Source organism: Phacochoerus africanus, chromosome 3 (assembly GCF_016906955.1).
Source record: "Phacochoerus africanus isolate WHEZ1 chromosome 3, ROS_Pafr_v1, whole genome shotgun sequence".
Lineage (NCBI taxonomy): Eukaryota > Metazoa > Chordata > Mammalia > Artiodactyla > Suidae > Phacochoerus > Phacochoerus africanus.
The window spans coordinates 81,492,275-81,519,547 of record NC_062546.1 but is presented as its reverse complement, the minus strand read 5'-3'; the positions used below and the strand labels follow the sequence as shown (position 1 = coordinate 81,519,547).

General features: G+C 37.8%; 1 protein-coding gene across 2 annotated transcripts in view; it reads left to right on the top strand.

Moving 5' to 3' along the window:
• Positions 1-27,273, top strand: part of ACMSD (aminocarboxymuconate semialdehyde decarboxylase) — a 76,334-nt gene that overhangs the window by 38,870 nt on the left and 10,191 nt on the right. For both annotated transcript variants that reach the window (XM_047772064.1, XM_047772065.1), the window contains 2 exons: positions 194-289; positions 1,698-1,870. In XM_047772064.1, coding sequence (XP_047628020.1) covers positions 194-289; positions 1,698-1,870 — 269 coding nt within the window. The remainder of the gene's footprint in view (positions 1-193; positions 290-1,697; positions 1,871-27,273) is intronic.

Below are 27,273 nucleotides of genomic sequence, written 5' to 3'. Positions count from 1 at the left end.
TTTGTAAGCAGTAAATAAGGAGTGTCATGTGGTTTCTGCTTGCCAAAGTAATGGCCAATGCTGGGGCACAGGGACCCCACATTTCTCAGCACTGACAATTACAGCAAGGTCCTATTCCCCCACCATTAGCATCACCAAACTTCTTGTTTGTAGTGACAAGAGCCCTACACCTCATGACTGTTTCCTCTTTCAGGAATGCCAGCAGAGACCACCACAGCCATTTGCTCTATGATCATGGGCGGAGTGTTTGAAAAGTTTCCTAAACTGAAAGTATGTTTTGCGCATGGAGGTAAGACCCTATCTGTCTTAGTCAGCTTGAACTGTCATAACAAAATACTACCATAGAATGGGCTCAGAAATTTATTGACTCACAATTCTGGAGTTCCAAGATCAAGATTCTAGCAGGGTTGGGTTTTGGTGAGTTCTCTCTTCCTGGATTGCAGAAGGCCACCTTCTTACTGTGTCTTCATATGGCCTTTTCTTTGTGTGTTCACAGCAAGAGAGAGAGAGAGAGTTTTGGTATCTCTTCTTGGCAACCAGTCTAATTGGATAAGGGGCTGAACTTATTACTTCATTTAACCTTAATTTTCTCCTTAGAGGCCTTATCTCTAAATACAGTTTTGTTGAGGGTTAGGGCTTCAACATGTAAATTTTGGAAGGACATAGTTTGGTCCATCTAGGCACTGTTCTAGCTATAAAGTATATGATAGTTTGAGGATCAAATTCCATTCTTGCATACAAGTTTAATTTGTTTGGCACAGTTTACTTGATTTTTTGGGTTTTTTTGTTTTTGTTTTTGTTTTTTGTCTTTTTGCTATTTCTTGGGCCGCTCCCGCGGCATATGGAGGTTCCCAGGCTAGGGGTCCAATCGGAGCTGTAGCCACCGGCCTACGCCAGAGCCACAGCAACGCGGGATCCGAGCCGCATCTGCAACCTACACCACAGCTCACGGCAACGCTGGATCCTTAACCCACTGAGCAAGGGCAGGGACCGAACCCACAAACTCATGGTTCCTAGTCGGATTCGTTAACCACTGCGCCACGATGGGAACTCCTGTTTTGTTTTTTTTTTTATTTAAATTTCTTTGGTCAGATCACAAGCTCTCCAGTTTGCAATCATCCCTGCTATTCACTGTTGTTTACAAAGAGGCCTGTTTCATTCATTTACATTTTCTGCTTGGTCCTTGTAGGTAACTGAATTTGTGACTCTTGGATACACAAGCAATATCAAACTATAAATACTGTTCTCCAATCTGCTTTTCCTTCCCAACTGCATATAGAGACATTTTTCCATGGGAATACATGGTTGTATGCATGGGAATGATGGTTGTATGCATGGCCATATATTTTACAGAAGTTCCATCATTATTTAGTTATTCTTCACCTGATAGGTTGCCTCTGTATATTTCTATTATTTTAATCACACTACACTTGAAAACCTTGACCACCTATTTTTACATCCTTATATTTTCTCTTTAGACTAAATTCCTTAAATCTGAATTTCTAGATGAGTTAACTTTATTCTTTATTCTGGATCCTTTATCCTGGGTCATCACTCAGCATTTGGAACCCAGTAGGTCCTTTGTAAATACAGTTAAGTAGCTAAGCTATAATAACTTCTCTTTGCATACAACACAAGGATTGGAAGGAATTCTTTTCAATCAACAATAGCCCCTCAGTAATGGGTTTTACTTGCAGGTGGTTCCTTCCCCTTCACAGTAGGAAGAATTGCCCATGGATTCTACATGCGTCCGGATCTGTGTGCCCAGGACAATTCAATCAATCCAAAGGAATACCTTGGTTCCTTTTACACGGACTCCTTGGTTCATGATCCTCTGGCCCTCAAGCTATTAACAGATGTCATAGGAAAGGTAAGCCAGGGCTGACTTACGGGGAGCAGAGTGCAGGATCAGCAACCAGTTTCTTGGTCTGTCTCCAAAAAGGGATGGAAGAAAAGGTATTAGAAGAAAAAAAGAGGGACAGTGAGGTTTGGGATTAGGTTTGCTTGCACAGAGTGTACTATCCAGAACCTCCTTCAACATAAGACCCATGTATCACCAGGGAGTCATTGTTTATGTATGCCAGAGAAATCCCAGATGACCCACATGGCTGGATAGTTCCCCAGATAAGTTCCTTTTTCTTATGGTCATCTCTGTACCCATCCAAAGTGACACATCATGATGAGGTAAGCAGGAAAAAACTATCAGTTTTGAAGTCAAATTCACCTGGATTAAAGTCCTGGCTCTACCTCTTACTAATTAGGTAAACTGAATCTAACTGTCCTTATCCACTAAATGAGAGAATTGAGCATTAAGAGGAAGAAATGGCACTGGCCAGAGAGACAGGGGAAGATGACGCGAAGGGTCTTACGTACCACCTGAAATTTTCTTCTTGGAATAACACAGCCTTTGTTTTGAAAATGATTCTCTCCTTTGGGGAAAAAAAAAAAAAAAACCACCAGCACAGTAGTGCTTTAAACCTCACAAGAAAAAGTCTTTCCTCTGCTGTGGTCTGCTAGCAACTCACCCAGTTAGTGGCATCTCCATCTTAAATATTCTTTGAAAATGCTAACTCGGCAAGTGAAGACAATGTTTAGAGCAAAGGCCAGTCTTAATTAGTGAAAAGTCTGAAATATTTAGTATTTCAATTCTGTTGCATTATTTACAGATGTCTATAGAAGGTTTCTAAATTTTCCCAAAGAAGGAACACTTTGGGGTTTCTAAAAGACTAGGGACATATGTATTTAAAGGTTGGCAATATGGTACTTGGATTGGGAGTAGATTCTAAGGCATTTAAAATCTTGTTTAGCAGTGAAAGAGGTCCATTATTTGAAAGCTGAAAGTAGTTTTCTATCTGCAGAATGGAAACTTCATCTCACTTTAAAGCAGACTGTTTCTCTGGCTTGAGAAACTCAATAGAATATAAATGTTGAGCACTCTGGTTTGGTAATATACTATGTGGCTGAGCTGTATTTCTGAGCCTTCTGGCTTTTGTATCATCCCTGCTGAAATGAATGCTTTGCAGCTAGTTGTGACTGTTTATTGTTATTGGTTTAGACCGGGGATATGGGAGGTGTGTTAAGTAGGAGACCACTTGGAGTTCCCATTGTGGTGCAGCGGAAACAAGTCCCACTAGGAACCATGAGGTTTCGATCCCTGGCCTCGCTCAATGGGTTAAGGATCCGCCATTGCTGTGAGCTGTGATGTCGGTTGCAGAGGCGGCTCAGCTCTGACGTTGCTGTGGCTGTGGTGTAGGACGGCAACCATAGCTCTGATTAGACCGGGGGAACGTCCATATGTCAAGGGTGTGGCCCTATAAAACGGGTGTGGTGGGGGGAGTAGGAGACTACAAAAAGGAGAAGCTGAAAGAGGCTGTGTACTCTGGTCTTTGAGCAATGGCGGAGGGGAGTGGAAAAGTGGGGTGGAATTGGGGAAAGGGTCATTCTCACTACCTCCCATCATGCTGAGTACCCTTGGTATTCTTGGCAATGGCAACATCAGGAAAAATCATCCTTGGCAAATACAACAGCAACCTTATGCGGGATACCATCAGCACATTTAAACAGCATTCAGGAGAATACACATCGGTCAGGGGGTCACAGGAGAAGAGGAAGAAAATGGCAAATGCCTTGTAGTAACCAGTGGATACACTAATTAGTAAGTACATCCCTTTTAAGAACCCCCACATAAACTCAAAGGGCACTTTGTGAAGCTGGTGGTGCTGAGATCTTGCATTCAAACTATGAACTCTTGGGCCACTCTAGTTCGGGCACCAAAAGCAAATGTGACCTCATTTTATGTGACCTCACAGGCTGGTGAATCCAGGTCAGAGAAACTGCATATATTAATAATTTAGGATCCTCCTTAAAATATTAATGCTGCCTCATTCTACTTATATTCACATTAGCAAATTCTCTCAAAAACAATCCCAAAACCAGAATGGCTAAGGGAAGTCCCAGCATGACAGCCAGTCAAGAGAACAACCATCCAGATTGGACCGAGAGGACCAAAGGCTGTGAAGGGAGGTCTCCAGAATAGATAAAATGGAACAGATGGATAATTTGATGTGTTTGACTTTGAAACAATGATTGCTAAGCATTCAACAGATCTGTTGGTGCATTAAGGACAACCAAGCAATACAAACATAGAAAATTAAGCAAATGAAAGAAAAGGAAATAATTAACACCAAGAAAACAGCCACATAAAGGCAGATAATCACAATTTAAAATTACACCTTAAGAATAAATAGACATATGTCATATATACATCAAAACCATTTATTGAGTACTTACTATTTCTAAAACACTGTACTAAACAGAAGACTTAAATAACACTATCTCTTAGTTTCTTCCCATCTCTAAAATTATTTTTCAATCTATATCTACACATTTTTAAAAACAGATGCAGAGTGCTAGTTACATATTACCAATCTATCACTGTGAAAAATATGAAAAATGTATTGCCTCCATATTTTAATATGATCATCGAAAATTCACTTTATATATTTTAGATAGCTAGATTTTTGAGAGGTCAGTTATCCTCCCATTATAATATCATAATTTTGGCTAGATCCATTGCTACTTTCTTGCTGCATAAGTAATTGCCCTAACTATCCAACTCAGTGGCTTAAAACAATAAACACTAATTATCTTGTATAGTCTCTGAGTGTCATGAATTTAGGCACAGCTTAGCTGTCTCTGGATCTCTCATGAGGTTGCAAGCAAGTTGTCAGTCAGACCTGCAGTCACCTGAAGGCTTGACTGAGGCTGAAGGATTTATTTCCAAGGTGACTTTTATATATTTTGGCACATTGGTGCTGGCTTTTGCCAGGAGGCCTCTCCTCATCTGGGTCCCTCTACTCTCCAAAGTGCTGCTTGAGTGCCCTTACAACATGACAGCTGGCTTTCCTCAAGAATGAGTGATCTGAGAGAGAAAGGGGTGGGGGAGAAGAAGAGACTAAGAGAGAGAAAGAGTGTATACCAGGCAGAAGCTATCCTTTTTTTTGGCCACAACCATGGCATGTGGAAGTTCCCAGGCCAGGGATCGAACCTGTACCACAGCAGCAACCCCAGCTGCTGCAGTGACAACACCAGATCCTTAACCTGCTGTGCATAAGAGAACTCCCCAGAAACTATCCTCTTATGACCTACCCTCAAAAGTCATGTCACATCACTTCTGCTGTATTTTATTCATTAGAAGCAAGTCACTAAATCTGGACCACATAAAGTAGAAAGTAGAATTAGATTCCACCCTTAGAAGGGAGGAGTATCAGTGAATTTGAAGGCATATTTTTAAACTACTACATTCCACACTCTGGCAAAAAATTATTTATATTCTCCCTAAATGCAAAATATCTTTACCCCTCTTACAACCACCCCAAAGTCTCATGCATGTATAGCATCAGTTTAAAGTCTAGGATTTCATCATTTAAAGTAACTTGTAAATGATGCTCCCCATGTACGGTTTTCCTCGATATGAAGACTTGCGAATTACAGAGACAAGTTCTTTACCCAACACACCCACAATATAAAATGGTGATACAGGCAAAGAATGTTGTGCTATAGACCCTCCATTCTAAAAGGGGAAAAACAGAAGGTTTGGAGAAGTTAGTAGTCACTAGCAAATCTGAAATCCATCAGACATATTTTAGTATTTCCTTGATTAGAACTCAGAGCCATGGGAATGATTATCTATGGTTCTGGGTTCTACCCTCTGAGTCATCCCTCCTTTTCCATGAAAGGTAGCCCATGTTTGTGGTTGAGTTGTTTTTACAGACTACTTCATGTCCCTGTATTTGAGGTCCAAGGTTTTCATTTTGTTCTATCTGTTGCTTTCAATCCAAGCTGGTGGTGTTTCTGCTAATACAAATTCTCTTAAAAATGTTGTATGTCTCTTATGCATCTTATTAGGTTTCACACCACTAGGAAAATGCCTTAGCCACAAATCTCTAAGAAAAGCCCTTCTCCAGCTTGGGTTTATGCAAAAGCTACTGTGAGAAAACACTCTGAAGCTACCTAGAAGCCCTAACTGTTTAACAGTGGTTCTCTGAGGCACTGCCTTAAATCTTTTGAGATCATAACAAAGATATTACAGTCACATCTTGGCTTAATTTTCAGACTATATTTTTCTGATTATGCCGTGGATTTAATCTTAGTCAGAGAGTCATCTCTAATTTTAACATCATTTGCAATTGGAGGGGCTGAGAATTTTCAAACCCAACAATTCCTGGCTCCTTTAATATTTAATATTCCTTCCTTTAAGGCACTCCTCTTGCATTTTACTATAAGCAGCAAAAAGTGGTCATGCAACATTTCCAACACTTCGTCTGGAAATTTCCTTACCTATATCACCCAGTGCATTAAATATATATTCTACTTTGTATATTACTGTAGGTGACAGTGCTGCCCTTTTTTTTTTTTTTTTTTTTGCCACAGCATAGCAAGGATCTCCTTTCCTCTGGTTTCCAATAATGTTTTCTTCATCCTGCTTAAAGTCCTTACTGGTAAACTTCTCACAGGCTATCAAGCTTCCAATAACAGTCTTTACAAGCATTTTTAGTCTTTCACTACTCTTAAGGTCCTTCCAACTTCCTCCCACTAATCAGTTCCAAAGCTACTCCCACATTTAAAATTTTCATTATGGCAACACCATGCTTCCAGGTACCAAAATCTGTATTAGTTATATATTGCTACATAATGCATTAACCTAAAACTTAGTCGTTTAAAAAAACAATGAACATTTATTATCTCATTCTTTTCTTCTGGGTCAGGAATTCAGGAACCTCATGGCTGGGCAATTCTGGTTCGAGGATTTTTTATGAGGTTCAATGAGATGATGGTAGCTCAACAATAATATCTATTAACCTTCCATTTTTTTTTGTTCTTTCACCCTTTAATTTTCTTTGCACACTACTTTACACAAACTTAACCCCAAACTCTCCACCAATTTTGTAACTCTCCTCTTAGTACATTTAAACACATTGGGTACTGTAATCTATTAATTATTTCTTCTTGAATAAATATCTTCAGGAGGCTCTTACTTGCTCCAATTTGGACTGGGTCACTATTCAGGCTTCCTGCACTGCCATCTTGAAATCTTCCCTTTGCACCCCACCCCCCTCTCTCTCTGCCTGTCTGTCTGTGTCTTTCTCTCAGTGAAGTCCCTGCTTCCTGAATCCCATGATTTTCCAATTTCTTGGTTTACTCCTTCATCTGGGGAGAGAACATTCTCCAATAACTTTTTGGTAAAAAGAGCATGGTTGATGAAATATCCAAACCCTGGTTATCTCAATATGTCTTTATTCATCCCTTACCATGAGTTGTTTGACTAAATATATAATTCTAGTTTGGAAACTGTTTTCTCTATTAAAGACATTTTACCATTATATTCCGGCATCTAGAGTTGCTGTTGAGTAATGCAATGTCAATCTAATCTTTGAACCTTTATATTTAAAACCTACTTCTTCCCCTTCACCCCCACCCCCAATCTCAAAGACTTTAAGATTTTCTTTTTGTCCTAAAATTTTTCAATAATGTTCCTTGAGGTGGTTCTGTTCTCACCCATTATGCTAGCCATTTGGTGAGCCCTTTTATTCTGCAAATATTTTTTTCTGTAAATGTTTAAAAATTATTTATTTAATAACTTCCCTCTGTTTTCTCTTTCCAGAGTTCCTATTCTAAAGTCAAATCTTATTTTTTTTTTCTGTTTTACATCCCCTCTTTTTGAGCTTTTGTTTTACTTTTCAGGAGACTTCAACTTTATTGGTAAGTCCTCTGTTTAAATGGCTTGTTTGTTTAATTTTCAAGAGCTTGTTGTTATTGTTCTGTAATCTTTTTAAAACATCTTATTCTCATTGGGTGGGTGCACTATCTTTTCTTCTCTCTCTAAATAAACCAATAATTTTGGGAAATTTATTTCTCCCTTCAAGACTTCCTCCAACTGGCTTTTTCCCTCTCTTTTTTTTTTTAAGTCTCAGTTTCATATTAAATGCATACCTCAAATGTCTGTAATCCTTGGCTTTCTGCTCATATTTAAGAGTGGTCACTAAAAAGATGATTGGAAGTCTCTGCTTAAGGGTGGGGCCTCTCAAGTATGCTCTTCTCTCTAGAGTAATCCAACTGAGCTGTGTTCTTTGGAAACTCCAGAAATTTGTTCTTTCCTTTTTGATTTATCGCTTTCCCAGAGAAGCTCTTCCAATCTCTTCTCTGAATGATAAAGGCCCGATTGCCAGTATTCTGGGAACTTAATAAGGGATAAAGGCTGGGAGTCTCAATTTTTAATAAGTAAACTTTCCTTTAACCTTCTTTCTTTCAGAACATTACACACTGCTAACTGTGCCTGGTATCTCGCAGTTCAGAGACACCCTCTTTCACTTTCTTTTGAGACTAAGTGACCAGTCTTTAGCTAGGATGAGGGGAAAGCAGATACTGAACTAAGCAGTCAGGGATGTAATCTAGGGTCTAACTCCTTCTGAAACAGGCTTACAGCAAATCCTCCTGTTTTTAGTTTTTAGTTCCATCTCTGTTTCCACTTCCAGAGGGACTCAGTGTTATCAGTTATAGATATTTGGGAGCTTGGTGATATAAACCAGGTTACTCTTTACTTAATTCATACTAGCTAGGGATTTCTCTTTCTTGATCTTCTGAAAGCAGTTACTTTTGTCCAACTGCTTTCCAATTTCTCAAATTTTCTTATTATTTCTTCTATCTACTATTTCTTCTATCCTATATATCCTTGTGGATATATGCTCTTTAAAAATAACTTTACTGTCTTTTCAGTGGAATTTCAAATTGTGATCCTCAGACCAGTACCGTCCCATAAAGAGTTTGTTACCAGTCCATAATGAGAAAAGGAATTTGTGCCAGGATGTAAACTGAGTCATTAAAGATATTGTTTAATTGACTTTTTAAAAATTTTTAAATGTTTTTTTTCCATTGTACTTGGTTTACAGTGTTGTATCAATTTTCTTCTGTATAGCAAAGTGACCCAGTCACACATACATATACACATTCTTTTTCTAACATTATCCTTCATCATGCTCCATCATAAGTGACAAGATATAGTTCTCAGTGTTAGACAGCAGGATCTCATTGCTTATCCATTCCAAGGCAGTAGTTTGCATCTATTAACCCCAGACTCCCAGTCCATCCCACTCCCATCCCCTCCCTCTTGGCAACCACAAGTCTGTTCTCCAAGTCCATATGAGTTTCTTTTCTATGGAAAGGTTTATTTCTGCCGTATATTAGATTCCAGATATAAGTGATAACATATGGTATTTGTCTTTCTCTTTCTGACTTACTTCACTTAGTATGAGAGTCTCTAGTTCCATCCATGTTGCTGCAAATGGCATGATTTTGTTATTTTTGTGGCTGAGTAGTATTCCATTGTGTATATATACCACATCTTCTTAATCCATTCTTCGGTCGATGGACATTTAGGTTGTTTCCATGTCTTGGCTATTGTGAATAGTGCTACAATGAACATATGGGTGCATGTGTCTTTTTCAAGCAAAGCTTTGTCTAGATATATGCCTAAGATTGGGATTGCTGGGTCATATGGTAGTTCTATATTTAGATTTCTGAGGCACCGCCATACTTTTTTCCATAGTGGTTGTGCCAATTAACATTCCCACCCCAACAGTGTAGGAGGGTTCCCTTTTTTCTACACCCTCTCCAGCATTTACTTGTGGACTTATTAATGATGCCCATTCTGACTGGTGTGAGGTGGTACCTCATAGTAGTTTTGATTTGCATTTCCCTAATCAGTGATGTTGAGCATTTTTTCATGAGCTTGTTGGCTACCTATATATCTTCTTTGGAGAAATGTATATTCAGGTCTTTGGCCCATTTTTCAAACTATTTTCACCCATTTTAAAGGTTGTCTTTTTTTTTTTTTTTTAATGGTTTCCTTTGCTGTGCAAAAGCTTGTCAGTTTGATTAGGTCCCACTGGTTTATTTTCACTTTTATTTCTGTTGCCATGGGAGACCGACCTGAGAAAACATTTGTAAGGTTGATGTCAAAGAATGTTTTGCCTAGGTGCTCTTTTAGGAGTTTGATGGTGTCTTGTCTTACATTTAAGTCTTTAAGCCATTTTGAGTTTATTTTTTGTGCATGGTGTGAGGGCGTGTTCCAGTTTCATTGACTAACATTCAACTGTCCAGTTTTCCCAGCACCACCTGCTGAAAAGACTCTTTTTCCCATTTGATATTCTTGCCTCCTATGTCAAAGATTAATTGACTGTGGGAGTTCCCGTCGTGGCGCAGTGGTTAATGAATCCGACTAGGAACCATGAGGTTGCGGTTCGGTCCCTGCCCTTGCTCAGTGGGTTAACGATCCCGCGTTGCCGTGAGCTGTGGTGTAGATCGCAGACGCGGCTCGGATCCTGCGTTGCTGTGGCTCTGGCGTAGGCTGGTGGCTACAGCTCCGATTAGACCCCTAGCCTGGGAACCTCCATATGCCTCGAGAGCAGCCCAAGAAATAGCAAAAAGAGAAATAGCAAAAAGACAAAAAAAAAAAAAAATTAATTGACCATAGGTGTCTGGGTTTATTTCTGGGTTCTCTATTATGTCCTATTGGTCTATATGTCTGTTTTGGTACCAGTATCACACTGTCATGATGACTGTGGTCTTGTAATATCACCTGCAGCCTGGGAGAGTTATGCCTCCTGCTTGGTTTTTGTTCCTCAGGATTGGTTTGGCAATTCTGGGTCTTTTGTGGTTCCATATAAATTTTTTGATAGTTTATTCTAGTTCTGTGAAAAATGTCATGGGTATTTGATAAGGATTGCATTGAATCTCTATATTGCTTTGGGTAGTATGGCCATTTTTACAATATTAATTTTTCCAACCCAGGAACATGGAATATCTTTTCTCTTTTTTTTTCTTTGAATTCTCTTTAATTTCCTTGACTAATGTTTTATAATTCTCAGCAAATAGTCTTTCACCTCCTTGGTCAGGTTTATTCCCAGGTATTTAATTTTTTGGGGTGTGATTTTAAAAGGTATTGTATTTGTGTATTCCTTTTCTAAGATTTCATTGTTAGTATTCATTGATCAGTGCAACTAATTTCTGAATGTTAATCTTGTATCCTGCTATTTTGCTGAATTCATTGATCAGTTAGGATAGTTTTTGTGAGGAGTCCTTAGGGTTTTCTGTATATATTATCATGTCATTTGCATACAGTGACAATTTTACCTCTTCTCCAATTTGGATACCTTTTATTTGTTTTGTTGGTCTGATTGCTGTGGCTAGGACTTCCAATACTATGTTGAATAAAAGTGGTGATGGAGATCCCATCAAGGCACAGTGGATACGAATCTGACTAGGAACCATGAGGTTGCAGGTTTGATCCCTGTCCTTGCTCAGTGGGTTAAGGATTAGACCCCTAGCCTGGGAACCTACATATGCTGTGGGTGTGGCCCTAAAAAGAAAAAGAAAAAAGTAAATAAATAAAAGTGGTGAGAGTGGGCAGCCTTGTTCCAGATTTTAGCGTGAAGGCTTTTAGCTTTTCTCCATTGAATAATATATTTGCTGTGGGTTTGCCATAAACGGTCTTTATTATGTTAAGGTATGTTCCCTCTATACCCACTTTGGTAACAGTTTTTATCATTAGTGGATGTTGAACTTTGTCAAATGCTTTTTCTGCATCTATTGAGATGATCATGTGGTTTTTGACTTTTCTTTTGTTAATGTGGTGTATGACATTGATTTGCATATGTTGACCCATCCTTGTGAACTTGGGAAGAATCCCACTTGATCATGGTGTATGTTTTTTTTTTTTAAAACGTTGTTGGATTCAGTTGGCTAAAATTTCGTTGAGAATTTTCGTGTCTATATTCATCAAAGACATTGGCGTATAATTTTCTTTTTTGGTAGTATCTTTGGTTTTGGCATTAGGGTAATGGTGGCTTCATAGAATGTCTTTGGGAGTGTTCCTTCTTCTTCAACCTTTTGAAAAAGTTTAAGGAGGATGGGTATAAGTTCCTCTTTGTATGTTTGGTAGAATTCACCTGTGAAGTCATCCAGTTCTGGACTTTTGTTTGTAGGTAGCATTTTTATGACATATTCAATTTCATTTATAGTGATCAGTCTGTTCAGTTGATCTATTTTTTCTTGATTCAGTTTTGGCAGGCTGTATGTCTCTAGAAAGTTGTCCATTTCTTTTAGGTTGTCAAATTTGTTGGCATATAATTGTTCATAGTATTCTCTCATGTTTTTTTTTTTTTGTATTTCTGCAGTATCCGTTGAGATTTCTCCTTTTTCATTTTTTATTTTGTTTGTTTGGGTTCTTTTCTCTCCTCTTCTTGGTGAGTCTAGCCAGAGGTTTGTCAATTTTGTTTACCTTTTCAAAGAACCAGTTCTTGGTTTTATTGATTTTTTTTCTATTGTTTTTTGAATCTCTATTTTATTGATTTCCTCTCTGATCTTTACGATTTCCTTCCTTCTGCTGACTTTAGGTTTTGTTTGTTCTTCTTTTTCTAATTCACTTGGGTGGTGGGTTAAGTTGTTGATTTGAGATTTTTCTCCTTTTTTGAGGAAGGCCTGTATTGCTATGAATTTCCCTCTGAACACTGCTTTTGCAGCATCCCATAGATTTTGAGTGGCTGTGTCTTCATTGTCATTTGTCTCAAGGTATTTTTCAATTTCCTTCTTGATTTCCTCATTGACCCATTGGCTTTTTTAGTAACATGGTGTTTAGTCTCCATGGAGTAAGTTTTTTCTCATTTCTTTTCCTGTTTCATGCCATAGTGGTCAGAAAATATACTTGAAATAATTTCTATACTCTTAAATTTGTTTTTAGTTTTGTGCCCCAATATGTGATCAATTCTTGAGAATGTTCCATGTGCACTTGAGAAGAATGTGTATTCTGATTTTTTTGGGTGTAACATCCTGAAAATGTCAATTAAGTCTAACTTTTCTACTGTGTCATATTTGATCTCTGTTTACTTATTGATTTTCTGCCTAGAGGATCCGTCCATTGATATGGGTGGGGTGTTAAAGTCTCCTACTGTTATTGTATTCCCATCAATTCCTCCTTTTATGTCTGTTAGTATTTGTTGTACATATCTGGGTGCTCCTATATTAGGGGTATTTATATTGATACGTGTAATATCCTCCTCTTGAATGGATCCTTTTATCATTAAATAGTGTCCTTCTTTGTCTTTCTTTATGGCCTTCATTTTAATGTCTATTTTATCTGATATGAGTATTGCAACTCTTGCTCACCTGTTTTGTCCATTGGCATGAAACATCTTTTCCCATTCCCTCACTTTCAATCTATATGTGTCCTTTGCCCTAAGGTGAGTCTCTTGTAGACAGCACATTGTAGGCTTTTGCTTTTTTATCCAATCTACCACTCTGTGTCTTTTGACTGGAGCATTCAGTCCATTGGCATTTAAGGTAATTTTTTTTTTTTTTTTTTTAGGGCCATAGCCATGACATATGGATATTCCCGGCCTAGGGGTTGAATCAGAACTGAAGCCACTGGCCTACACCACAGTCACAGCAGTGCCATATCCAAGCTGTGTCTTCAGCCTTTACCATAGCTCACAGCAATGCTGGATCCTTAATCCACTGACTGAGGCCAGGGGTTGAAACTGAATCCTCATGGATCCTAGTCAGATTCTTTTCCACTGAGCCACAATGGGAACACCAAGGTATTTATTGATAAATATGTATGTATTGCCATTTTAAACCTTGTTTTCCAGTTGATTCTATGTTTCTCCTTTGCTCCTTTCTTTTTTTGGCTGGATGATTTCCATTCATTTTATGTTGTGTACTTTTCTTTTTAGTTGTTGTGAATGTAATGTTTGGTTTTGATTTGTGGTTGCCCTGTTTTTTAAGTATGTTAACCCCTTCCTATATCTACATTATTAAAAAAAAAGAAAAAAAAAAAGAGTCTCAGGAGTTCCCATTGTGGCTCAATGGTTAAAGAACCTGACTAGTATCCATGAGGATTGGATCTGATCCCTGGCCTCCTTCAGTGCAGTGGGTTAAAGATCTGGCATTGCTGTGAGCTGTGGTGTAGGTCACAGATGTGGCTTGGATCCTGACTTGCTGTGGCTATGGCATAGGCCAGCAGCTACAGCTCTGATTCAAAGCGTAGTCTGGGAACTTCCATATGTCATGGGTGTGGCCCTAAATAGACAAAAAAAAAGTAGACTTTCTCACTTTTCTTCCCCACATGCTATGATTTTGAAGTCCTTTTCTAACATATTCATGTTTGTCCTTTTGCTGTTCCTTGTATTTACTGTCACTTTTGGGGTAGGTTTTTTTTTTTTTCCTTTTAGATCTGTATACTGGCTTATTTAAGTGATTGCTTTCCAGTTGTGATTTCCTCCATCCTATTTCTTTTTACTTCTTTATTATTTAGAGAAGCTCTTTCAGTATTTCTTTTAGAATGGGTTTAGTATTGCTCTACTCTTTCAGCTTTTGTTTTTTGTTGACATTTATTTTTAATGGCAAAACTATCTTGGTAAAGGAAGCAGTGCATTGATTTACATTCTGGGGCAAGATCCTGATATAATCATGAACAAGTATAAGTCTAGCCTGGGTGCATTATTAATACTGATCTTGAGTTTTCCTCCCCTTCTCTAACAAAATTTATCTTACCTGTACTGCATCCTCCTATCGCCCAGCTTCCAGCTCCCTGAAGTCATTTTTATGGTTATAGGCAATTATAGTTCAGCATAAAACACAGCAAGAGAAAGTGTCAGGCTAGATTTTCAGAAAATTCAAATACTCTCTCTGGCTTGGGTTGAAGATGGAAGGAAGAATGATGATATGCATATCTTAAAAGTCTTTTAAGATTTTTTTTTTACTCTAAAGTTTAAATTCAACTAGAACATCTAAAATTACATAACTCATTAGTTTATAAATATTACTTTTCTACATTTACATTTCATGAAACAATTATGTTCAAACGTGCAACTTTGACTAGTGCCTTGCCATTACTACAAGCACCATTTGAGGCATTAAAATTGTTTTTAAAAGCATATAAGCAGCGTTCCCATTGTGGCTCAGTGGGTTAAGAACCTGTGAGGTTCCCACTGCAGTCTCTGTGAGGATGCAGGTTTGATCCTTGGCCTCGCTCATTGGGTTAAGGATCCAGAGTTGCCACAAGCTGCAGCATAGGTTGCAGATGTGGCTCAGATCAAGCATTGCTGTGGCTATGGCGCAGGCCTCAGCTACAGCTCTGATCCAACCCCTAGCCTTGGAATTTCCATATGACTCAGGTGTGGCCTTAAAAAGGAAAAAGGAAATTATTAGCACTGCAGTAAATAAACTCTCCTAATGACAGTGTCTGTTTCCTAAGTTTCTAAATTTCCAAGTTTCATCTTCAAACTGAGTACCATTAGAATTTTCTTCTAGAAATGGAGAAATTACAGGAATATTCCTATGTTATTCACATACAGCATTCTATTCCAAGTTGAATTTACTACTGCTGCTGGTCTTTTATTTGTAGTTTGTACTTTACAGTGATTTCTGTTAGTTCATTGATTTGTTTCTGCATTCCTGAGAAATATGGTGAAAAATGGTTATATGATTAAGAGTAGAAGTAAAAATAGGAATGAAGATAAAGTGGGAAAAAAGACCTGGAAATCTCATTCTTATGAAGCAAATAGTGAATGATACTTAAGAGTTTAATGCTTAAAGCTGTGAGAGATCTTCAGTAAATTATTTGATCTCTCTAGGCTTCTGTATCTTTATAAATAAATTAGAGATAATAATACTATTTAATTCCTGGTGTTATTGACAGAGTTAAATAAGGTAACCACATAAAGTACACAGCATAATTCCAGTCCCACAGTAAGCACTCCATAAAAGCATTTGATATAGGAACAGACAGACTTTCAAGAATGGAATTACACTAAGAAAAATTGTGACATTATCAATTTGCAATATTTTTCACTCATCTTGAAATGTTAGAACCCCAGAATTATAAAATCACTGGAAAGTTGAGATGAAGTGGGAGAAATATACCTAAATTAAACTTTGCAAGAAACAAAATGTGTCTGAAGCAATGATGTAAAATAAGGCTTGGATGCTCTATGGCAATTTTATCAAAAGTGAAAAGGGAATGAGATAGAAAAATGGAAGAATCTAGAAAGTTATGCATATGCCTAGAGCAGAACACATGCTCAGAAAAGACATGACAAGATCCTAAGCTTTCATCTCTAGCTGATCTTTAGGCTCAGCATCAGCAGGAAGTGAATCCTAAGGTGGAGCTGGAAATGGCCTGGCCAAGTGTCGAAGGAATGCCCAACATAGAGCCAATCTGTGAAGATTTGGTTCTTTTTTTGCTCTAGGCATTTAAGGAAATCTTTACCAAAATATGAGCTTACCACAAACTTAAGAAACAGAGACTTCAGAGAGCATAAAAAACAAAGAATTAGTATTTTAAAATAGTTTGGAAAAGTCACTAAATAAACACGTACAAAGCACAGAAAGGAACAACAATAAACTGTAAGGAGAAGGAAGAATCTGACTACCAAAATTACCACATTATAATATTCAAAATGTCAGGAGTTCCTGTCATGGTGCAGAAGAAATGAATCTGACCAGGAACCATGAGGTTGTGGGTTTGATCCCTGGCCTTGTTCAGTGGGTTAAGGATCTGGCATTGCTGTGAGCTTTGGTATAGGTCGCAGATGCGGCTCGGATCTTGAGTTGCTGTGGCTGTGGTGTGGGCTGGCAGCTGTAGCTCTGATTAGACCCCTAGCCTGGGAACCTCCATATGCTGTGGGTGTGGCCCTAAAAAGACAAAAAAAAAAAAGATATTCAAAATGTCTATTTTCAACAACAAAAAATTAAAAAGCATACAAAGAAACAAGAAAGTACAGCCAATTACCATTAAAAAAAAGAAACTAACAGAAACTGTCATTGGGAAACATTGGACTTACTAGACAACGTTAAATCAACAGCTTTAAATATGATCAAAGAAATAAAGAAAATCATAGACTAAGAACTAAAAGAAACAAGGAGGATAATGTCTGAAGAAAAAAGAGACTATAAATAAATACATAGAAATTATAAAAAGGAACCAAATAGAAATTCTGGACCTGAAAAGGACAATAACTTTAATGAAAAATTCATTAGGGGGTCATATACTTAATAAGGGACCTGTATCCAAATACATAATGAACTCTTACAATTAAATAATAAAATAGCACATAAACCAACTCAACTGGGCAAAGGATCTGAAAAAATTTCTCCAAGGAAGGTATATAAATAGCTAATAAGCATTTGCAAAGATGTTTAATATCACAGGCAATAAAGAAAAGACAGGAGTTCCCGTCGTGGCTCAGTGGTTAACGAATCCGACTAGGAACCATGAGGTTGCGGGTTCGGTCCCTGCCCTTGCTCAGTGGGTTAACGATCCGGCGTTGCCGTGAGCTGTGGTGTAGGTCGCAGACATCGGCTCGGATCCCGAGTTGCTGTGGCTCTGGCGTAGCCCGGTGGCTACAGCTCAGATTCAACCCCTAGCCTGGGAACCTCCATATGCCGCGGGAGCGGCCCAAGAAATAGCAACAACAACAACAACAAAAAAGACAAAAAAAAAAAAGACAAATAAAACCACAATGAGAGACCAATTCATATTCACCAAGATTACTATATTTTTTAAAATGGAAAAAGTTGACAAGAATATGAAGAAATTGGAACCCCTGTACATTGTTGGTTGGAATATAAAATGGTGCAGCCGCTGTGGAAAACAGTTTTGCAGGTCTACAAAAAGTGAACCATAAAATTAGCATGTCCCAACAATGCCACTCCTGGGTATATACCCAAAAGAACTGAAAACAAATAATCAAACAAATGCTTGTATACAAATGTTCCTAAGAGCATTATTTGCAATAGCCAAAAAGTAGAAACAATCCAAATGTCCATCAACAGATAAATGAATAAGCAAAATGTGGCATATCCACAATGGTATATTACATTGAGCCATAAAAAAATGAATTTCTAATACATTCTACAACGTGAATGGACCCTGGAAACATGCTAAGTGAAAGAAGTCCAACATTACATATTGTATGACTCCATTTGTATGAAAAATCTAGTATAGATGAACCCATAGAGACAGAAAGCAGAATAGTGGTGGCCAGGGGGTGGGTGGAAATGGGACACAACTTGTTAATGTGCACAAGGTCTCCTTTAAGGGTGTGAAATGTCTTAGAACTAGATGGAGGTGATGGTTGCACAACACTATGAATGTATTAAATGTCACCTCAGTACACAGCTTAAAATGTTTGATTTTATGTTATGTGAATTTCAACTCAATTTTAAAGAATGCAGAGGCCTCTCTCTGAAAGTTAGACTTTCAACCACCCAAACCAAAATATCTATTCATATGTTCCTTTCATTGTTTTTAAAAGTGAAACCAGAAACTCCTGTTCTGCAAAACACAAAGTATTTTATCTTACAGTAAAACAAATGTTTCACTTTTAGAAATAACAAAGTCATTTTGGGGCATTTTATGCCCCAATTTTTACATTAGGCGTAAATGTGGTCTTGCTTGGGCATTTGATCTCTGGGTTGGAAAAGGAGCCTAAGCTAGAGACCAAAAACAAAGCTTCTTCATTCCTTTTCCAGGCCTTCTACCTCTAACTTTCAGGAATGCTCTACTGCAAGGCTAGAAGGGAAGTGTTAAAGGGTTAGGATGATTTGGAAGCAACGTAAAGGTCCTTTATCACCAAAGATTTGATTATTTTCAGGGCTATTATAGGCAGTGAAATATACCACATGTATTAGAAATATTTCCACTTGACTTGAAATTTAAATGTATTTTAATACTTCTGTCCATAAGTGTTCTGGTTGAATGGGTTTTCTTGTACACTGCAGTCCTCAATAGAATGGAACCCTTTTCGATACCTGTAAGCTTCCCAAGAACAAGCAGTTGTGGTAAGTGAGAGAGTTTAAGTCTTGGCTCTATTGCTTGTTAGCTGGGTGACCTTTAATATCAAGCCACTTGCCCTTTCAGCCTCAGTTTCCTCAACTATAAAATGGAGGCGATAACCAGACAGGCCTAATGTGAGAGCTAATATAACACTAAGCCAAAGGACTCTACATATGACAGTGATTTATATCACCTGTTCCAGTGCTTTACACACAGTGCATATTAACGTTTGTTGGAGTTGTGTAATGATTTGTACACATAAGGCTAATCTTACTTTGCATTCATTGAATTAAGGTAGGTTCTTTGTCTAGGAGATGATGTCTCAGGGAACAAACTGAGTTCTTGACATTCTAGAATTTTTGTAATAACCTATGTTATAATAGAGGTATTCTGTATTTACTGCATATGCTACTAATGAAATATGCGAATGAGAAGATAGTTAATTGTTCCTTTTCCAGAAGACAAATGAATTCTCCTCCACTATATGAGTTTCTTTAGTAAGCCACATCTTTCAGGTTTTGCAGTATTCCCTGAAAATATAACAAAGTTAACACATCCCAGCAGATGAGCAGTTTCTTTCTTTCCCCTGGCAGGAATATTAATCACTATTATTATCAGTTCAGTAAGTCTTTGACTTCATAGGGAGTTGTGTACTGCTGTCTTTGGAGAGGGGAAATATATGTTGGGGCAGAGCGTTGGTGCTGAGAAATCAATCAGGATTATACACTGCTTTCCTGCCTAACAAAGAAAGTCAGTGCCTGTTGAGAAGGTATAATTTCAGGATCCCAGGAAAGGCAGCCACCCTGCCTAAAATCCTACCATTAAAATGATTCCTTTGTGTTTAAAAGAGTCTTTAGAAAAGTCCTACTGAAATGCAGATGTTGTCAAATATTAAGTAGCACAGATGTTCTTAAAAATTGGTTCATGATTTATGGTCAATCCCAAAGGAACAGAATCCTGAATCATAGACACAAAGGAAGAAGGAAGAAAGTTCTAGCTTTTGGGAGGCCAGGAACAGGAATGTTACTTGGGAACCTTAGATATCTCCAGAGTCTTAGGCATCCCAGGAAGCTTGGATAAATGGGGAATGGGGCATCCAAAACCATAACTTATACCTCTTTAACCAAGACTATGCATGTAATCCATTTAAAACACAACCAATTTGCAGTTACAATAGGTGGTAGAAATAGAAATACAAAAAGTATTTTTAACTCAAGAAGTATTTATTAAGCCTTTATCAAGTAGAGCCTGGTATGCATCGATGGAGTATGTGACCTTTATGGAGTATGTGACATGACTATGTGCCTCTTAAGGAATCTCTTCTCCCCACCTTTTCCCTGCTACTATCCCTTCTCTGAACAAGAAATGCAATTTAACAAGAACTTCACTTCCAGTTCTTTTATGCCTTTTATCCCTCTCCCTTAAGAAATCACTAACAAGTGGTCAAAAGTTTACCAGAAGGTATCAATAAAAGTTGTGCAGACACGTTAACAGACAAGAAAAATTTAAAAAACAGATTATCACACATGAATAACTAATCTTCTAGAGAGGATGTGAACAACAGTTATTAAATAATAATTAAATACTGCCAAACCATGAGTTTGGTGTTCTGCAACAGGCTTCCAAAATGAAGTGGCAAGAACAGTGAAGTGTCTTAACCAGGAAGGATGAACTGCAGAGGAGTGGTTTTCATTTCTGCTTTAAAATCATTTGCTTTCTCCACGTTAGAACAGAATAGACCCCTCCCTGCTTAGAATGTATTTTTATTCAAGAAGGCTTTAATGTTGGAAAGGGAAGAATCCCTGACTAGAGAGAAAAATTATTTTCTAGATATCAATTTCATGTTAATGTGGTTGACAAATGTAATATAAGCATGGTACTGTTAAAAATTATATTGTGTTTTGGAATTGTAAACAGATTTAGCAAGAGGAGTAGAAATAAGGACAAATGAACCTCCAGTGAATACCAAGTGGGAAGTTCAGAACAAGATCAGCTGTTGGCACAGATATGAGGAGACATAACATGGGGTCTTTAGGGCTTCTACCAGCAGATGTATTTCCGTGGTTTTATACAGTCCATGAATACAAGAATCTAGAGATAGAGTTGTTGGTCTATTATGGCCTTCCTCTAAACTATTATACACTTTCCCACACTATTTCATGTAAGTATATTCATAAAACCTAGGAAAATCTTTTTTGGGGGGGTAGAAATCAAAGTGTCGTTATTCCTCACAATATCTCAAATTTGGAGTATTTAGAATACATTCAATAGTTCAGGCCTAGTCACAGTCAGACTCCCTTCTTTCATATATTCAAACATTTAATCCCGTCGACACATAAAGTCACTCTCAGATTGATTGTAAGTATAGGTCAGAGTTTTATTTCAAACTTATTGCAAAAGAAGAAGCTTTCTGAAATGCCCCACGGAAAGAGTCTATCTTAACAGAAACATTTTATGGGGGAAAAAATGTCTAATTATTGTTAGTCTGAATTTTAAAAAAAAAAGGAGACGACAATCTAGTTAAGGACAATTAGCCTCTTTGCATTACTGGTTAAAGGTCTTAGACTCGTTTTCAGACTAATAGTTGAGTGTGTTTCCTAGGAGGGGTTTTTAAACTCATTAAAGTCTATCAAAAATTGCTGAAGTATTGGAGTTCCCGTCATGGCACAGTGGTTAAGAATCCGACTAGGAACCATGAGGTTGCGGGTTTGACCCCTGCCTTTGCTCAGTGGGTTAAGGATCCAGCGTTGCGGTGAGCTGTAGTGTAGGTTGCAGACGTGGCTCGGATCTCACGTCGCTGTGGCTCTGGCGTAGGCCAGTGGCTGCAGCTCTGATTCGACCTCTAGCCTGGGAATCTCCATATGCCATGGGAGTGGCCCTGGAAAAGGCAAAAAGACCAGAAAAAAAAATGCTGAAGTATTTTATCAAGAACGCTAAAGTGGAATTCTCATTGTGGCTCAGTGTAAACAAATCTGACTAGCATCCAAGAGGACACAGGTTCGATCCCCGGCATCTCTCAGTGGGTTAAGGATCCTGAGTTGCTGTGAGCTGTGGTGTAGGTTGCAGATGCAGCTCAGATCCCATGTTACTGTGGCTGTGGCATAAGTCAGTGGCTACGGCTCCGATTCGATCCCTAGCCTGGGAACCTCTATATGCCACGAGTGCGGACCTAAAAAGACAAAAAAAAAAAAAAAAGAATGCTAAACTATGTTTGGTGACAGATGTTAACCAGACACGTGGCAATCACTTTGCAATATATACAAATATTGAATCATTATATTGTATACTTGAAACTTATATAATGTATGTCAAGTATACCTCAATAAAAAAGTATATGTTTAAATGCTTCTACTACAAAAAGAATAGGTAAAATCGATAATTTATGATTCCACTTTAAGAAGCTAGAAAAAGAAAAAACCAAACTCAAAAAGTAAGTAGACAAGAAAGAAATGATAAAGATAAAAGCCAAAGTCAAAAAATAGGAACAAGCCATTATAAGAGAGAGACGCACACGTATAGTTCGCATCAACAATAATTATCACGTCTAGTGCCCAGATCTTGGTTTCTAGATATATTTTCTACTATAGGGAAGCTGAGTTGCTTAGTGAAAAGGCTAATTTCAGAAAATGAGTTACAAAAACTTTTTGTGCCTGAGAGTAATAAGTACTCAAAAATCGATGGGAAAAGGACTTCTGTGGTGCAGCAGATTAAGGATCTAGAATTGTCACTGCAGTGGCTTGGGTTGCTGCTATGGTGGGGGTTTGATTCCTGACCCAGGAACTTCCACATGCTGCAGGCCTAGCCAAAAAAAAAAAAAAAAAAAATTGGTGGGAATAAAGCATAAGCACAAAAGAGTCAAGTTGAAGGGGCTCACACTGATCAAATCTGAGATGATATGGTCACCAAAATAAAATGATAGTAATGAATAACAATCCATTGAACAAAAAGTCTAGAATGATATAAATAAATATATATTTGAACTAAAAAATGAACGTATATATAGTTAATAAATGTATATTTATATATAATGTAACCCCTTCCTTACAATTAATGTAGATAAGTCAACTATACTCCAATGAAATTTTCAAAAGAAGAAACTAAAGTTCACAGTCTTAAGGTATTATCCATGATCAAATTTAAAAAACAAGAGAGTGTAAAAAAAATTAATGTAGAAAAAAATGATAGAGCTAGAAAATCATTATTGAATATTGAAACCAGTGGGTGAAAGCTTGACGACAAACAAGATACACATGTGATCTTAAAGTGTTTCCCCACAAATTACTTAATAATCATGAAGGACAAATAGAGTAACTTTATAATAGAGAAGCCTAGTGGGTCCCGGCCTAACTAAATGATCAAACATCACCAATACTGGGAAAAACTGGTATCATGTGCCCCTGACATGATGCACTGAAAAGACATAATCTCACTTCTATAGAATTTCTACCAAAAATGTATAATGTGTAATTATTAAGAAAAATCAAACACAAAGTGACATTTTATAAAATATGTAAAATAGAGTAGGGGATATTCTGTAAAAAAATTGGACTATAGCCTCCTTTAAAAATATCCAAGTAATGGAGTTGTCTTGTGGCACAGTGAGTGGGTTAAGGATCCGGTGTTATCACTGCAGCAGCTTGGGTCGTTGCTGTGGTGCAGGTTTAATCCCTGGCCCAGGAATTCCACATGCTGTGGGTATGGCCAAAAAGCAAAAACAAACAAACAAAAAATATTCAAGTAAAAAAATATACATATCCAAGTCAAGAGTGATCACACACACACACACACACACACACACACACACACACACAAAGATTAAATGTTTCAAATTAAGTGAAACTTCACAGACATGACAATGAAATTAATATATGATTATTGGAGTTCCCATTGTGGCTCAGTGGTAACAAATCTGACTAGTATCCATGAGGATGCAGGTTTGATCCCTGGCCTCACTCAGTGGGTTAAGGGTCCAGCATTGTCATGAGCTGTGGTGCAGGGTGCAGATGCAGTTCAGATCTGGTGTTGCTGTGGCTGTGGCACAGGCTGGAAGCTGCAGCCCCGATTTGACACCTAGCCTGGGAACTTGCATATGCCATGGGTATGGTCCTAACAAGCTAAAAATTAAAAAAATAAAACTGTAAAAAATTAATGTAGAAAAAAATGATAGAGAATCATTACCGAATGATAAAGTCATTATTGAATGATAATATCATTATTGAAAGTTTGATGATGAACAAGATACATATGTGATCTTAAAGTGTCTCCTGCCATGTTGTGGCTGTGGTGTAGGCTGGCAGCAGCAGCTCTGATTCAACCCCTAACCTGGGAACGTCCATATGCTGCAAGTGGAGTCCTAAAAAGCAAAACAAAACAAAAAAAAAAAAAACAAAAAAAAATCAAAAGTGATTATCAATTGAATCCTCAACCAGCAAAAACAATTATCTCTGAAGCACATTAGTGGGACAACTGAAAAAATATGATTATGGTCTGGGGATAATCTAATAACATTATATCAATGTTAAATTTCCTGATTTTAAGAACTATACTATGGCTATATAAGAAAATGTCCTTTCTCTTAGGAATAAACTGATTTAGGAGCAGAGGAACATGATGTCTCCAATTTGCATATGATTCAGAAGGATGTGCATATAGGAGTTCCTGTCATGGCACAGAGGAAGCAAATCCGACTAGGAACCGTGAGGTGGTGGGTTCAATCCCTGACCTTGCTTAGTGGGTTAAGGATCTGGTGTTGCCCTGAGCTGTGGTGCAGGCCACAGACGCAGCTCGGATCTCTAGTTGCTGTGGCTGTGGCATAGGCTGGCAGCTATAGCTCCCATTCGACCCTCCATGTGCTGCAGGTGCAGCCCTAAAAAGAAAAAAAAAAAGAAGAAGAAGAATGTGCATATATACACAAATACCTATACAGAGAATATGATAAAGCAAAGGCGGCAATATATAAACAACTGCTGAATCTGTGTAAAGGTTATATGGCAGATCTCTGAATTATCTTGCAACATTTCTATCTAATCATTTGAAATTTCTGTCAAAATAAAAAGTCCACCACATTAATTAGTCAATTAAAAATAGAAGTTTAGGGCTAGATAAAGCATTCCAACCCGAGGATAAACCTAGTAAAGTCAGGAAACTATTAATAAAATTGGGTATAACAAGAGCACAGTGATACTCATTCCGGAGCCTAGTAGAAAATAAGATTGTATACTTGAATTGAGAAAATTAGAAAAAAATTAATGAATGGATTATCTACAAAGGTATGGGATGCTCCATCACCATTCCAGGCCAAAACTTGAAGACAGAAGGGCTCTTGTGAAAAGGGTCTGCTAACAATGCTGAAATTTTTAGCTGGAACCAGGCTGATGATTCCAGACAAAGCTGGTGTAACTTTCCTCCATTCTCCAATCTCCTGCCTATGTTGCCCATTGGCTAAACTCAACTAGAAGCCTGAGGTCAAAGGAGCCTGTTGTACAGTACATATAAGTCAGCTTCCAGGGGACAAATAGAAATAAAAAAGGATAGAGGAACAAACAAGATATCAAGACAACAAGTGGATGGAATGGGGTGGGAGGGGATGTGGGGGAGAGTGAGTACAAAAATGAGAACAAGAGAGAGACAGAATGAACATGGTGTTGCATAAGTATTAAAATGAGGACTTCAATATTAGATAATATGTGGAGTTTTAATTTTCTGTAAGGCAGCCAAGTGGAGGTGTCCAGCAGGCAGCCACATACTCAAGAATCGAGGCTTAGGAGCTAGACCTTTCTTTATGGATGAGACTGCTCCAGGGCCCAAAAGAGTAAAAATTAAGGAGAAGAGGGAAACCCAAGCTAAGAGATATATATATAGTCAACACTTAACATTTTTTCACCATTCATTTACTTTTGCATCCTGTGCATCGGTTTTTCTTTTTATCACCCCACTGAAAGTACACTTAAGAAGGCTGCCAAATGCAACAGACTCTTTAGTCCTTATCTTTTTTTTTTTTTTTCTGTCTTTTTGCCATTTCTTGGGCTGCTGCCGCGGCATATGGAGGTTCCCAGGGTAGGGGTCTAATCGGAGCCATAGCCACCAGCCTATGCCAGAGCCACAGCAACACGGGATCCGAGCCGCATCTGCGACCTACGACCTAAAGGGAGTTCCTGTCATGGGTCAGTGGTTAACGAATCCAACTAGGAACCATGAGGTTGCGGGTTCAATCCCTGTCCTTGCTCAGTGGGTTAAGGATCCGGCGTTGTTGCCAGGAGCCATGGTGTAGGTCTCAGACGTGGCTCAGATCCCGCACTGCTGTGGCTGTGGCGTAGGCTGGCAGCCGTAGCTCCTATTAGACCCCTAACCTGGGAACCTCCATATGCCATAGGTACGGCCCTAAAAAGCAATTAATTAATTAATTAATTAATTTAATTAAATAGAATTTCCCACACAAAAAAAGCCTAGGGCCAGATGGCTTTACTGCTGAATTATATCAAAATTTTGGAAAAGAATTACAAGCAAGCCTCACAATTATTCTTCAAATAAAGTAAAAAAGAAATGCTTCATAATTTATTCTATGAGGCAAGAATTACTACAATACCAGAAAAAAGTATTACAAGAAAACTACACACCAATATCCCTTGTGAATATAGATGCAAATTTCTTCAACAATACTTTTTAAACTGAACCTAGCAACATATAATACGAATTATACACCATGATGAATTGGGACTTCTCCTAGAAATGCAAGGTTGTTTCGATATATAAAAATCAATCAACATAATACATATTAATAAAGGACAGAAACTACATGATCATCTCAATAAATGGTGAAAAAGCACTCAACAAGACCCAATAGTCTTTCACAATAAAAACACTCAAAAACTAGTACAAAGGAACTTTCTCAAATATCAAAAACCCACAACTAACATCATTCTTAATGGTAAAATATTGAAAGGTTCTGCTCTCAATATTTTATTTAACACTGTACTGGAGATTATAGCCAGGGAAATTAGGCAAGTAAAGTAAATAAAAGGCATATAAATTGGAAAGGAATTAAAAAATTATTTGCAGACAATATGAGCCTGTATATACAAAATCCTAAAGAATCCAATAATAAGCCATCAGGGCTAATAAACAGATTCAGCAAGGTTGAAGGATAAACGTAAAAAATAAACACTCAAAAGTTATACAAAATATAAGATAAATATACAAAAATTACCCATATTTCTAACTACTAGTATTGATTAATCCATAAATGAAATTGAGAAAACAATTCCATTTACAATACCACTGAGAAGAATAAAATACTTAAAAGTAAAATCAACCAAAGAAGTGCAAGACTTGGACACTAAATTACAAAATACTGTTGAAGAAAATTAAAGAAGATCTAAATA